Raw genomic sequence first — 15,515 nt, 5'->3', positions numbered from 1 at the left:
AATTTATTTAGCTGCCGGTTTCAACAATGAAGTACCAACATGTCTTTTTGGCTTTAAAAAGTTCAGCAAATGAATAATTTGCAACAATTGGATCACAGAACCAAAGTCATCTGCAGCAACGAGATGACGGGTCAGACACATTCAGAATGTACATATCACACACAAATCTTTAAAAATAAAAGTAAAGTGAGTCAGTTGCTATTGTCTCAACTTCAGAATAAAACCTGTGGGTGTGGCCACCAAAAAAACTAATGAACAAGTTACCATGGAAAGCAGACTAGCAGCTTCAGAAAAACAAACCTCAGCAGCACATTAATATATATCTATAATTATATAACCATAACATACCCTTGCTAGTTGCAGTACTTCTCTCCTTATATAATAGTTTATGATCATGATTTAACAAGATAAGAGCTATTGGACAGCTACTAGACTTTAAAAAAGAAATATTTGAAGTAATGAAAGTGCCACGATTACATATTGTCTTTTGCAAACTCGGGATCTCCTAAATTGTCTGGTACTTTTAAGGCATATTCGCTACTGTAACAGAGAAAAGTGCAGTCAACTTATGAATGCCAATATTCCACAAATAGTAATGTGGAAGTAAGGAAATAATGGTGTAGAAATTGTTCCATGCTTTTTTTTGGGGGGGGGGGGTGTTAAAAAACTGCTTTGGGTCATCTCAATGTTGTTCGTGGAAAATGCATAAGGAACAAGAACTGCGAGAGAGAGGTTATCCAAACTGCATTTGGAAGGAGGGGAGACCATATACCTTCCCTATAGCCCATAGGCGATGCAGCCAAAGATGTGGGCAGAGGGGAGGGGGGGGAGAGAGAGAGAGAGGGGGGGGCGGGACAGAGGTGGGGGGGCGGAGGGGGGGAGAGAGAGGGGGGGTGGGGGGAGAGAGAGAAAGAGAGAGAGAGAGAGAGAGAGAGAATGACACAAGAAGGGCAGAAAATAGAGGGATATAGACCATGAGCAGGCAGATAGGATTAGTTAGATTGACATCATGGTTGGCACAAATAGGGTGGGCCTGTTCCTGTGCTGTACTGCTCCATGTTCTATGAAATGGATGTTCATCATTTTCAAGTGACAACCTCCCTTGATTCCATAAACTTTGCCATGGTTAATGGCTGAAATTCAGTTTGGCCATTTCCACCATCTCTAGAACAGCTTTCCCTTCCAAACTGGACAACAGGATCATAAATATAAAGTCCATTCTGGTAACAGAGGAGGAACGGATTTATAGCATTGGATAATTTTAACTTGAACATTCTAATCTCCATTGCTATTGACAGACATAATTCAGTTTTATTGGATAGCAGACATCAACATGTTATAGATACTGAAGGAAGCATCTGTTACTGTGCACATGTCAGCTGCATTTGTTTTACAGATAGCAAAAAGGGGATGGCTAGATAAATTGATCATAAAACTTCTCATCAGTAGTCATTCATACATCACAAAATTCCACAAACAGCAATGATCAATGTGCTTTTGGTGAAGTTGGTTTTATTGATGCTAGTGGCATAACTCAATGTCCATCTTTGACTTAATACCCTCATAAGCGGCAGAAACAGACATGCAGGTTGTCAAGTAAATCTCTGAGCCAAAAATAAAGCACTGTCTCGGAGGCCAGCTAAATTTGCATACTCAGTTCCAACTGCAGGGCTTAAGTCTGGAACCTTTTGAGTCGAGGGCTTGAGTCCAATGGCTTGAACCAAATGGACATTTAATTTAACCCAAAATGATTTGAATTGGGTTATATTAATGCCAGAGATTGGTTCAGAACTTCTGTTAATTTACAAATTTGATGCTGTAAAGTAGTTGAAAACTCGCCAGCTTGTGGTGGAGGCAAGTCAGACCATCAAAGACACAAAGATAACTACGCTACTGATAATGATAGTACCATGGAAACTGGATACATAGATTTAAGATGTTATTCAAAATGATTATTGGCACAATTAACAAATTAAAACAGGAAAATTCATCTTTCACCTATTTTATCAAAGGAAACCATTCTTTTCCATCTACTGAGATTTGCCTTGCCATAAAGTTGCTTAGTACCTCATTATTTTAAAAATATAAATAAGTGCATCCAATTCTAAACACGTCCAAATTTAGATGAACTTACATTTTCAGAAGAATGTGAATTAGCCTAATTTTGATGTTAGGAATCCTCCTTTAGTTTGTATAACCTTTGAATTTAGCATTTATGTTGCTAATGCTCTTAGTGAAAATTATAATTAATTTCTTAATAGTTCTTTATTTGCATTTTCCAAAACTAATTTATAAAACCCATCAGCCTGTACATTGTGTAGAATTACTATTTGAGTCACAGACGAAACACAGAGACACTAAAACTGGAGAATGTTAATCATTCTCAGTACAAATGGCTCTCTGGGGATCTGAGAGACATATCAATGGATAGTTATCTAATAAGCAGAAACCTCTATTAAAGGGACTAATTAGTGGAAGTTTTATGAAGACACCTGAAGAAAATATTTTCAAATGTCTGGAATACAACATATATTGAAAAAAATTCAGTGGATGGCTCTTTTAAAGGGCAATCCAAGTAGACCCACTCACCTCTGCTCCCCCATGTTGTCTTAAACCTGTGCCCTCTGGTCATCAACACTTCAACCTTTGGAAACAATTTTCCTTTATTTCCTTCTAGGTTTTAAACACCCTTATCAAATTATCTTTCAGCATTCTCTGTTGTAAAGAAAAGCTACCACCCACACTTTAATCTGAGCTGCTTCTACTTTTTAAATGTTGGTTATGTGTTTCTTCACCAAGTGCAATAGGATGATCCATTTAGACAAGATCTATTGCCCTACCCTCTTTGTTACATCATCAAAGATCTCAACAAGGTTGGTGAGGCACAAGTTGTTTTGGAGTCAGTTTGCTATTGCAAGTACATGTTGTCCAACCCACGCTTCTCCAAGTGAGAATTAAGTCTGTCCTTGACAACCTTCTCATGTTGAGCGAGATGTGCAATCCTCCAGAACACTTTTGTCTCCAAGAAGGACTGAAAAATTGCACAGCTGTTGCTGTCTCCGGTCTTGCTCTCTTCATCTGGATAGGAAGCATTCCATGAGAATCAGGGGACATGTTAACTTTGTGTGGTGCAAAGCTTCTCACCACTTTATGGCTATTTTTCTCCTCCCTAACAACCTAATTACCTCTTCTACTACATTAGTAGTTGGAAGAAATGTTTGAGGAAATTAGATCTGCTTTCTTCTCATCACAAGTTTTTCTTTTATGTCCCAAATCCCATGGGATTGAGGCTTGGACTGGGCCTGGTGGTGGGGAGATGAGCAACAGGATTTTAGTGTGGTTGTCATTAAAACCTGGTTGCCACAGGAATGCAAAAATCAATTTTCAGATGCAAGACACTAAAAAGGTGCCATATTATATTCTATTATATTCTGGTTTTAACAATTGTCCCAAGACTCCTTTTTTGTTGAGCTTGTTTTCCTTGTCATCCAGAGCTCTTTAGCTTTAAATGCTCTGACTTTTCCTTAAACGAATATGCCTTGTGTGCACATGGAGATGCACCTCATCGAAGGCATTTTATTTCTATTTTACGTATTCACAAGAAGCAGAGGCAGGAATAGACCATATGGCACCACTTCAAACCCCACTGAGCCTGGTCTTCTATTCATAAGATCATGGTGATACTGTATTTCATTCATTTTCCTGCCCACTCCCTAAATCACTCATTCCATCAATTTATTGATCTCAGTCTCAAGTATACTCAATGATTGAACATCCACATATCTCTGGGGTAGAGAACTCCAAAGACTTACAAACATCTAAGTAAAGAAATCCTTCCTCATCTCATTTCTAAGCAGATGACACCCTATCCTTGACTATGACGATCTCGACCCTCAAGTCTGAGGGAACAGCCTCTCAGCTTTTACCATGTTAATCCATTTCAGAAATACATGTGTATCAATGAGATCATCTCTCATTCTCCAAGACTCTGTTGAGTATAAGATGACCTTACTTCAACTCATCACACAGTATATAGCATTCCAAGGTAGGCATATCCTTCCTTAGCCATGGATACACAATGTACCATGTGTAATCTTGCCAAAGCCCTTTACAAATCCAGCAAGAGTCCTTCTCAATTCTGTTCATTCATTGAATAAGTATGTTAGGAAATTTACAAAAACATGATGTATCTGAGGACCTAAAGGCACAATCTGGTATCCTGATTTTGATTAAAGGAAATCAGGGTATTTTTTTACACATTACTAAAGACAGCTATTCAACAGTGGTTCTAATAATTCCTGTTGTAAAAGTCAATACTGCAGTGCACAGCAATAGGGCACAGCACACAAATGTGTTAAAGTTTTTAGTGGAGATATATAAATATTCAAGGAAAAATTGTCAAATGTTCATAATTAATCTCAATTTCAAAATGAATTGGAAGAAGTTTCACATGAGGCTTTTTCAATTTGGAGCATCTTCAGAGAAATCAATACCTGTGGATCCAATTCTCTATTATAAAAAGGATATTTATTTGATATACAATAGTTCAAATTAGTACATATTAGTTTAGAAATAATCAGGTTAACGTTAACGACTATCACAGTATAAAAGGAGACCGATAGCACAAGAGCAATCCACTTTAGATGCCAGTAGATTTCCTGTTTTTTTTTCATGGCGGACACAGGATAAGGTCACTGAGCTAATATTAAGGAACTGGTTGAAAATCAGGTCTAATAGTAATAAGGACACTTGTGGAGGTGAGCATGATTAAATACTCCAGAAACATAATATGCTACAGGGACCATGGAAATGTCATCAGTATAATAACACTGATCAAGGATGAATAATATAAATTTCACTGCTAGGATAAAATCATGGACATTTTTGCCTGATTACCTTAGGTAATTGAGATAAATTGCTCAGAAGTACATCTTGGAATCATAGAAATGTTATGGCACAGAAACATGCCTTTCAGTCCATCAAGTCCATGCCAGCTCCTGGAAGAACAATCCCAAAAGTTCCATTCCCCTGCTCATTTTCCATAGCCCTAAAATTATTTCCACAAGACAGAGTTTAACTACCTTCCCTGGACATTCAATAGAACTACCATTGCAGAATCCCACATAGCAACATCCTTTGGATCATCATTGACCAGAAATTTAACTGAAATAGCACATAAAACATTGCAAAGAAAAGATCAAATGCTGGGCAATCTGCAGTAAGTGACCCATCTCATGACTTCACAGAATTTTGCCACCATCCAAAGGAAACAGGCCGGGTTTTCCAGCTTGTTTCTTCCTCATTTCTCAAGATGTTTAACATCATTCAGGCCACAGCAACCACTTGCTCAGATTTCATCCAATAGCTTCCATCTTAAACATTCACTTCTTCTACCAATGTTGCACTGTGCCTGAAGCAAATAACACAGCAGCACTGTAGCAATGCTCCAAGGCTTGTTTCATACTTAAGACATAGTATGAGACCATTCAGTTTATTGAGTCTATGTGGCTCAAAGAGCAATCTCATCAGTCCTATATCCCCCACTTATTGTCCATGCTCTTCAACTGCCTCTGGTTCACTTACCACTCACCTATCCTATTACAGTAGCCCATTAACCTGCCAACCAGCACATCTTAGGGATGTAGGAGTAAAGCATAGCACCTGGGGGAAATCCACATGATTAACCTCCACACACACAGCACTACAGCTCAGGATCAAACCCAGGGTGATGGAGCTGTGAGGCAGCAGAGCAAACTGCTGTGTCACTGTGCTTCTTCTGCAACACTTTCCAAACCTATAACCTCTACCATCCAAAATGAAAAGGATAAATTCTCCTCATGATCACAAAACATCCTGATTTCCAAATATAGTACCACTCTTTCATAGTTACTAGGTCAAACGACTGAACTGTCTACCTAATAGCTCTGTAGAGTACTTTCAGTATATTGCATGCAAGGTTCAAGAAAAGAGTTCACCCTTCTCACCTCAAGGGTGATTAAAGATGAGCAATAAATGTCGGCCTTACCAGCAAAATACACATTCCATGTTTGAATAAAAAACTGGCTTATTTTAATTGGTGCTAGTTTTAATCATGTCAAGAATTTGGAAGGTAGATTCTGAGTAAGGATTCAACTAGAATTTGCTTTAGATGTGATAAAACAAATCTAATGCAGGCCAATTTCTCAATACGTTAAATCTGACAACTCTGAGAGTGATAATACAGGTAAATAATCAAGAATATTAGATAATTTTGAAATTTTTACCACTGAACGTAACACACATAACCATTCAGAACTCTACAAACAAAGCAGGTGGATCTCAAAACAATAGAAAAGAAAAATAGATACTGGGATTTGGACAAAAGTATAATGGATATACAGTAAGTGGTTGAACTTTCATTATTCTGGTTTATAATAAGATAAGGATGCTTCATTTATCTTACAAATTTGTAACTCGCTCTGTCTGTAAGGAGTTTGTATGTTCACCCCATGCCTGCATGGGTTTCCTCCGGGTGCTCCGGTTTCCTCCCACATTCCAAAGGCATATGGGTTAGGAAGTTGTGGGCATGCTATGTTGACGCCGGAAGCGTGGCGACACTTCCAGGCTGCCCCCAGAACACTCTACGCAAAAGATGCATTTCACTATGTGTTTCGATGTACATGTGGCTAATAAAGATATCTTATCTATTTATTCTTGTGAATCTGAAATTTTAATTATCCTGGAAAGAAGAGGCTGCCAAAAAAGAGCACAAACCTGCATTTATGCAGCACCTAATTCTAGCCCAAATTGTTCACATCGCACTGCAGAGATGCTTCACAGTAAGCAGTGGGGAAACCTCTGCAACTTCTTATTCCCAGGCTGAAGACAAGAGTATTTTGCTGCCCAACGATAAGATGCTGACAAAACTTCTGAGAAACTTCTGAATCATCTGTGCATGTGCAGCAGCTTGGAAGTTGCTGTTAGTTACATGCAAGCAAATACTGCATGTAGGCTTTAGTTTAATGTCTGATCTCAATGAAAGAAGCCATTACATGCTGCCTTTCTCAAGCCTACACCAAAATGTAAGCCCACCTTGTGTATTGAAGGCTGTGGTAGGACATGAGCCCACAATTTATGAACTCAGAGGGGAGGGGACTTCCTACCAAGTGAAGCTGAAAGTGAGAGAAAAATGAAAAGAAATACAATCACCCTGGAAAATGATATGGAATTTGACATCGTGGGGAGAAATAGACCAGCATGAAGAATAAAAAGATAAGTTAACTTCTTGCTCAGGTCAGTTCCTTTATTTATAATCTAATTGCTTCTGGAAATAGAAGTCAGGATTCATTGCCTAGAATTAATCTAAATTTTGAATTTTAACCATCCTTAATGATGTAAGCAGATGAGTCCAAATACTTTTGCTTTAAAATTAGATCCAGCTGCCCTGCTTTGAAATGGATTAAAGCTTCACCATGTCAAACATGTGAGGTGGATACGTCTCGATAACCAATTTCAATCTTACTTTGCAACTCAATTATTCATGGGCTATGCAGTTGGAAAACATAAGTACTTTTCAATTCAGTGGTTGGCATACAGTCTCAATTTTCTTCCTTAAGGAACAGATGATTGGGTGTGAGCAGCATTCAAGTTCTAATGAAACTTTGGTCAGTTAACGTTTTCTCTGAGACCAAATCCTGCAGCAACAGCAATAAAAAACTGTCCAGCATTGGAGCTAATACTATCAAGGGATAACAGAAGAGCACTTACCTGCCTGATTAGTGATGATGGTGAGAATAGCAAACTGTCTGGGGACCATACTCTCACTGGAGACACCATTCACTGACTCGATCTCAAATGTGTAGTTCATGTGGGCAAGAAAGTCAACGACGGTCACTGAGGTATTTGTTAGACCAGTGTTACGAGGCAGAAAACGCATCCCTCCTCCACAGAGTGAGCATTTCTTAGGGCCTAAGCCACACATCTTACAGATGACATTGTAGGTGAGGTCCTTTCGTCCCCCTGTGTCGACTGGTGGACTCCACTCCAGGATTAGTGATGAGTCATTAATGTTGAAAATGACATCTCGAGGGGTAGAAGGAGGTCCTGACAAAAAGTAAAATAGCATATTAAAACTCCTTCACCCCTTCAGTTTCAGGCCAGCTTCACTAAGTTTAAATCAATCAACCCAAACTCTTCATGGATTCAGGATACTTTAGAGCTCCGAATGTATAATAATATCTAATAAAAATTGTAGAGTACCAGGTCATTTTAAATCTATAAGTAATACAGGACATAATATTGAAAAGTCGAGACTCCTGGGTGTATGTTATTTCCTCTTTCGTTTCTGCAGACAAGCTATATTTTTGTATAAAAGTACCCACTAATATTGAAGCAATTTTAATACATTATTTTTTTCCATGTCTGCAAAATAAACTTGTAAAAGGTTGTAGAGGACAGGGTGTAGCACATAGGTAGGAATATGGCAGGGAGTATATTACTGTCAACGTGAAGGAAAAAGCAAGCAAAAGAGAAATAGATTAAGATACAGCCATTAGACAAATTTAAATGGGATGGACAGAATTTAAAAGTCAGGGTAAAAGTGGCTCACTCCTTTAATAAAAGCATTTTTCATCTTTTATATTATGGAGATCATTCAAATCCAGACCAGAATGAAGAGCTCCTCCTTGTTATGCTAATGAACCTAAAATGGAAGGAGTTTGTGCTATTTGAGTTCAATTCCTTGTGGATATTTGTCAAGGGACCAAAACATTCCTTCAATTAGAACTAATTGTGTCTAAAAATAACTTTATTTTTAGCTACCTTGATATAAATGTCAAAGTGCAGGAACACTGCTCCTTGGAACCAATTCAATGTCATGTTGTTCTGTTGCAGTTTACTTTGATCGAATCGTTTATTATGCAATGTAAGCCGATGATTTCTGTGCACAAACTATGCTGTATAAAATAGCAAATCACACAAAGTAATGACACTTAATACCCATTCAATCAGTAACAGGATCACTAATTCCACCCACCACAAAATGACAAGACCCAAATGCAGTTCAAAGGAAGCAGTAAATACATGTCTGACTTTGCTTTAAGTAACACACATGAAAAAAATCCTTTCACTTAAGGTTCTGGGGTAGAAAAAACATCAGCAATTTTGTGCTTCAAAATGCATTATTTGGGCATTCCTGCAGCATTTTTCTACATTCAGATTGCAAACTTGGTATCGTATTTGACCTCAAGATGATCTACGTCCACCTCCACAGTATTGCTCTGCCCAAGTCCAGTTTCTTGGCAAAGCAGTCGCTCAGTTTGCGTCCAGATACAGGAGCCTGAGGGCACATACCACCAGGCTTAAGGACAGCTTCTATCCCACTGTGATAAGACTATTGAACGGTTCCCTTATACGATGAGATGGACTCTGACCTCACAATCACCTGCACTGCACTTTCTCTGTAGCTGTGACACTTTACTCTGTACTGTTATTGTTTTTACCTGTACTAACTCAATGCACTCTGTACTAATTCAATGCAACTGCACTGTGTAATGAATTGACCTGTATGATTGGTATGCAAGACAAGTTTTTCACTGTACCTCGGTACAAGTGACAATAATAAACCAGTACCAATACCAATGTAGAGGAAGCCACAATGGGAGCACTGGATGAAATAAATAACCCTGGGGGATTTGCATGTGAAAGGCTGCCTCACCTGGAAGGGCTGTTTAGGACCCGAGATGGTGTTGAGGGAAGAAGTGTAGGGACAGGTGTTACACCTCTTGTGGTTACAGGGTGAGTGCCTGGGGAGGGAGGGGGATGGGTGGGAAAGGATGAGCGGACCAGAGACTCATGGAGAGAGTGATCCCTGCGGAAAGTGGAAAGGGCAGGGGAGGGGAAGATGTGGTTGGTGGTGGGATCCTGTTGTAGCTGGTGGAAGTTGCAAAGAATGATATATGAACGATATGTTGGATACATAGGCTGATGAGGTGGTAGGTGAGGACGAGGAGAACTTCATCCCTGTTCTGCATGGGGGGGGGGGATGGGATAAGGGCAGATGTGGGAAATAGAGGAGATGTGGGTGAGGGCTCCCTCAATGACAGTGGGGGGGTGGGGGGGCAAGCCCCACTTTCTGAAAAAGGAGGACATCTCAGATGTCCTGGAGTGGAAAGCCTCATCTCAAGAACAGATGCGGCAGAGACGGAGAAACTGAGACAAAGGAATGGCATCATTGCAGGTGACAGGGTGGAAGGAGCTGTAGTCAAGACAGCTGTGGGAGTCAGTGGATTTGTAGTATATGTTGATGGATAATCTGGTGCCAAGCATAGTCAGGAGCCATAGATGCAGAGCTTCATGTGGTATCTCCTCTTTTTTCTAAAATGCTGCTAGGAGGTACGTTCTATCTTTAATTGCTTTAAATTATAGGAAAATTAAAAGCAGAAACTACTGAAAGTGCTTCTTCAGTGTAGACATTACTGGGAGAGAAGAAGCAGCGAATTAAATGTTAATCCAAAAGCAGAAGAACTGCTGATGCTGGAAATCTGAAATAGTAACAGAAAACGCTGAAAATACCCAGCAGGTTTGGCAGTATCTGTGTAGAGAAAAAGAGTTAATGTTTCAGGTTGATAACCTCTCATCAGTTACATCCTCACCTTGACAATCCCACAGTTCTGATAAAAGGTCATCAAACTAAAATATAATTATCTCCCTCTCTCCGCAGAGGCTGTCTGACCAGATGGGTAATTCCAGCACTCTGTGTTTCCGTTTCAAATTTCTAGGTATGTATTGTTTGGCTTTTGTATATATTATACCATCTCATCTCCTTTGGGTTTGCTTAGGATATGTTAGAAAATATGGAGATGTACTGAGGGAATGTGAACAACACTTTGGTTCCTGTAAAATGAAAAATGATATTTAGCTAGGATATTACATTTGTGAATATACACACAAGCACTTCCCCTTCCAAAACAGCTAGACAAATACCATATTGTAAAAATAATTTCATCTGTGGATGTAGTCTTGCCATTTTTGTTTCTCATTCATTTTAATATATAGAGCTGAAAAAATTATTTAAAAATGTGAAATTCTGAGAAAAATAAATCATTAATTATACACAATTATTTAATTTCTAATGTGCTTATGAGTTGCTTCCTACTCTGATTTCTCAGTCTGAAGAGGGAACTTGAATTAGAAATATAAACATTAATTTTCTATGTGACTATTATAACTGTGAATTCCCATATGCACCTCACTGATTAATAGAGATCATCCCTCCCTATGTAATCTTCTGCATCTTGAAGACTTTAACATGTCTCTCCTCAGCCTCCACTCTGGTAATGAACTTAATCTCTAATGCCTGCCTTTATAAATAAAACACTAATTTCTGATAAAATCTACACTTCCACTGTTTTCATAATCTGTTTGAAAGTGAGAGTGTATTTTACCATCTTTATCTCCTACCAGTTACATCCTTACCCTAACACTCCACTTACAACTAATGTTGTTCTCCAAAGCCTTTTATTTGCCCTTTATGCTTTTTCTTAACTTTATTCATCCTCCCTCCTGGGCTTTTGAAATTATCTTCTTGTAGTTTTTCAATGTACTCTTCATATTTGTCTGCCTTTAATTGTTGTGAACACTAAGACCTTATAGGTTGTTCAATAAAGATGGTAAACGTTGCTTGCTGTACACAGCTGTTTTCTACAACAGAAACATACTGACAGAATTCAAGATTCAGAAGTAAAATTGGATGTCCAACTGGATTAAAATTACTGGGCTAGAAGTTTAATTACATACACCTTTTTAATAATTTTTTTGTGATTGGAAACTTACTTTAGCCAGGGTGAAATAGAATCATGATCACTAATGGCTGGCTTTACATTATTCTGTAAATTTAACCAAGCACCTCCTTGTGTTAGTTGCCCTTGCCTGCTTGATGTGATTTCTGTGTCAGTTCCTCATGGGATAATGCCATTTCCCTGCATGGCTTCATTTGATGTACTTTGAGGAAATTAGACCAAGTTGCCCTAGGAGTGACAGATGACAACTGCTGCTAAGACAATTATGTCATCACAGTGCAGTGTCAGATTGGGACCTTCAAAGGTCAGTGCCTTACTTTGGTTCTTTTGTACTCCATTCTCACTACACTGCACCAATCAGCTTAACCCCAGCCCACTGATCATGACCCCTGGATGCCATCACCTGAAAACAATAGGTTCTGACCCTTGATCTCCCCCATTACTTCCCACTATCCTGACCATCCTGGCATCAATCCACCTCAATTACCCTCTGATCCTCCCACCTGGCTCCCGATTCCAGGCTGTGAACCTTTCTGAGGACAACTGCACCTCTGCCTACTCCCAAACCCAGAGAATTTTCAGCAATATGTCAAAATAGAGGGCAAGATCTATTAATGGGACGTTTCATAACAAAACTGGGAAAATGGAAGGGAATGGGATATTCATTGAGCTGGCACCGGTCTGATTGGCTGAATGGTCTCCAGTGTTTCAATATTCCATCTGTAAGCTTGCCTGGAGAGGATAAACTCAAGCAAACTGCTGCAATTACTTTTATTCCAGATAGCATTGAGTTAAAGAGCTACAATGAAAGCAGACCTTTAAGAAGCAAAGGCTTACTCTAACTACTGTATAAACTAATCAACTAATCACACATTGACAAGTGTCCATCTTGTAGTAGTGGGTTAGTTATTTCTCTTGCTCAGCAGTTTGCTTCAATAGGTATTGCTCTCACGTGTGGGTTTTGGATTTTCTAACACTTTGATTTGCATTATAAATATCATTTTTAAAGCATCTAATGAATAAATACAAAATTACACATATCCTGCAGTCCTACAAAGGATCCAAAATATCAAGGGTTATATTTCAACCACTACCGAGGCAAGTGCTTTCACAGCCAGGATAGAACTTCTGATGCCAAACAATTAGCTAACAAGACAGACAACTTTACTTTTCTAAAAGAATCGAAGAGGCCAGGTTAAATAATAAGACTGAGTCATAGAAATATAATGGCATGGAGACAGGCCCTTCGGCCCGTCTTGTCCATGCCAACCAAGGTGCTTACTTGAGTTACTCCCACTTGCCTGCATTTGGCCCATATCCCTCTAAACTTTTCCTATTCATGTACCTGTCTAAATGTCTTTTAAACATTGGAATTTTACCCGCCTCTACTGCTTCCTCTGGCTGCTTGATCCATGTACCCACTACCCTCTGTGTGAAAAACTTGCCCCTCTGATCTCCTTTAAATATTTCCCATCTCACCTTAAAAATATGCCCTCTAGTTTTAGACTCCTCTACCCTGGGACAAAAAGACTGTGACTATTCACTGAGGCTGGCTACAAGTTCATTTCAAAGTGTCATTGAAAAGCTTAAAACTGAACAGATCCATATCTATCAAAGGGAAACCAAGTTTATCTTCAGCAAGTTTTGGGAGAGGATGGATAAGTAGCACTACAAGTGTTATATACATTTCTGAGGCTTTCATCCATCAGGATCATCAAAATGTAATATGTAAATTGAACAGCCATTCGCACATGAAGGACCAGAGTTTATGTATGTAAATTGCACAAGGGTAGGACTAGTTTGATGTCAGAAGGTACTTCTTTTCCCAGCGGATGACAAGCCCAGGGAATAAGTTGGTAGATCATGCGGTGAGTGCTGATTGATTGCATCCCTTCAAAACTGAGCTGGATGAGCTCCTGGCTGAGGCTGAGATCACATGCTGTGAAAGGAAGGCTGACAGCTGTGTCCTAGAGACCTCCTGGTTCTGCCCAAGGGCTCTCAGACCTGATACGTCAACTCTATTTCTCTTTCTACAGATGCTGCCTGACCTGCTGTATGTTTCAGGCATTTTCTCTTTATTTTTCAGATTTCCAGCACCTGCAGTTCTTTTGATTTCCATTGATTGAAGTCTCCTGGTCTTTTGATAACAAAAGGAGGTTAGAAGGCAGGACAAGTTTTCCTTAACTTATCTGAAATACTTTTATTGCATCTCCCAGTCAATTTCTTGACCATTTGTGACTGGGGTAGGGTTGGGGCCTTGCGGACCAGTGTGGTAGGGTGGCATTACAAATCATGCCCTAGTTACTCAGACGACAGTAACAGGGGCTTAATCGAGCAGCTGGTCCTCTCCAATGGACTTGTTTAAAAAGTGATTGTGCAAAATAGCTCGAATCACTCAATTAATGCTGAATTCATGCATTGCAAGAAACACCACTCGGTCACTTGAGAAACCGCCCAAGTTTTGAGATATTGAAAGGAGAACATTCAGATGGAGGACTACAAAAATAACCTGCAAAGCTGTTGTGTTCTTCTATCATCTCTACATGGTGCACTTCAAACTGAGGTACTTTTCCAGCTAACACAAAGTGTTATGTTTCTGCAGGATGCCACCATCTGTCTGTTTGAGTAGAAAATTAATAGACTGCAAAGTATGGATTCAGAGTGGACACCAACAGCTGCTTCCAAACTCAGAACAAAAGAAGCAGGTCTCATTTTTAATTATTTCAACAGTGAAAGGAGAACTTTAAGAAGAAAAGAGAGAGTTCATTTTCCATTCTTGGCTGGCACATAGATTGTGCTTGCTGATACACATGAAGATGTGATTGTGGACAAATAACATCTTGCTGAATACGAATCCAAAATTGTGCACAAAATTTGTGCCTAAGCATAAGCAAAGGAAATCAACTTTAGTCTGATACCAATTGCAAAGATAGGTGAAAATAAAAAGATCTTAAAGCAAATTATGCATCTTGGATAGGCCATGTTATTAGGAGCAATGTGAATCAATTCCTTGTGCACTAGCCCTTTGCATCAGCTGAGATTTTTAAAAATGGCCTGGTTACAGGGAATAGGAATTACAGGCTGCAGTTTAATTTGTAAAACTTAACTTGCCAGAACCTAGTTTTTTTTTTACCTATTGTCGACATTCTAGAAACCATTGTAAATAGCACTAAATAGCACTAAATAGCACTAAACTAGCTCCACAACTAAAATTCTGCTCCATCATTTATCGTTTGTGTTCATAAAATCATACAGCATACCACGAAGTCTATGCTGACCATCAAGCTTGAATTTGCACTAACCTTACACCAATCCCATGTTCCCATCAATTTCCCCCACATTGTATCACTCACTCTCACACTAGGGGCAATTTACAGTGGCCCTACCAACCCACTTGTCTTTGCAATGTGGGAGGAAAATCATGCAGTCACAATGAGAACATTCAAACTCCACATAGATAGCACTGGATATCAGGACTGAATGTGGGTCACTGGAGCTGTGAGGAAGCAGTTCTACTAGTTGCACCACTGTGCTACACACTTCATCTTTAATCACGTGTGAATGCATCTGGTTTAAGCCTGGAATTTCAATACTGCATGTGCTTAGAAGCAATCTCCTATGGTTTTAGTGGAAGCATTGATTGCTTTAGGACAATGCAGGCAATGATTTAGTGATTAACAACAAAAATGATGGATTATCTTATTAAATTCAACATTGTCTGTTCATGGTTTATGAAAC

General features: G+C 39.2%; 1 protein-coding gene across 1 annotated transcript in view; it reads right to left on the bottom strand.

Moving 5' to 3' along the window:
- epha6 (eph receptor A6) overlaps positions 1-15,515 on the bottom strand; it is a 477,923-nt gene that overhangs the window by 174,733 nt on the left and 287,675 nt on the right. The window contains exon 5 of the mRNA XM_052015332.1: positions 7,747-8,082. Within this exon, the coding sequence (XP_051871292.1) occupies positions 7,747-8,082 (336 nt within the window). The remainder of the gene's footprint in view (positions 1-7,746; positions 8,083-15,515) is intronic.

The sequence above is a fragment of the Pristis pectinata genome, chromosome 4 (genome assembly GCF_009764475.1).
Source record: "Pristis pectinata isolate sPriPec2 chromosome 4, sPriPec2.1.pri, whole genome shotgun sequence".
In the NCBI taxonomy this organism is placed as follows: Eukaryota; Metazoa; Chordata; class Chondrichthyes; order Rhinopristiformes; family Pristidae; genus Pristis; species Pristis pectinata.
Note: the sequence above shows the minus strand (reverse complement) of the source record. Positions and strands in the feature narration are given on the sequence as shown.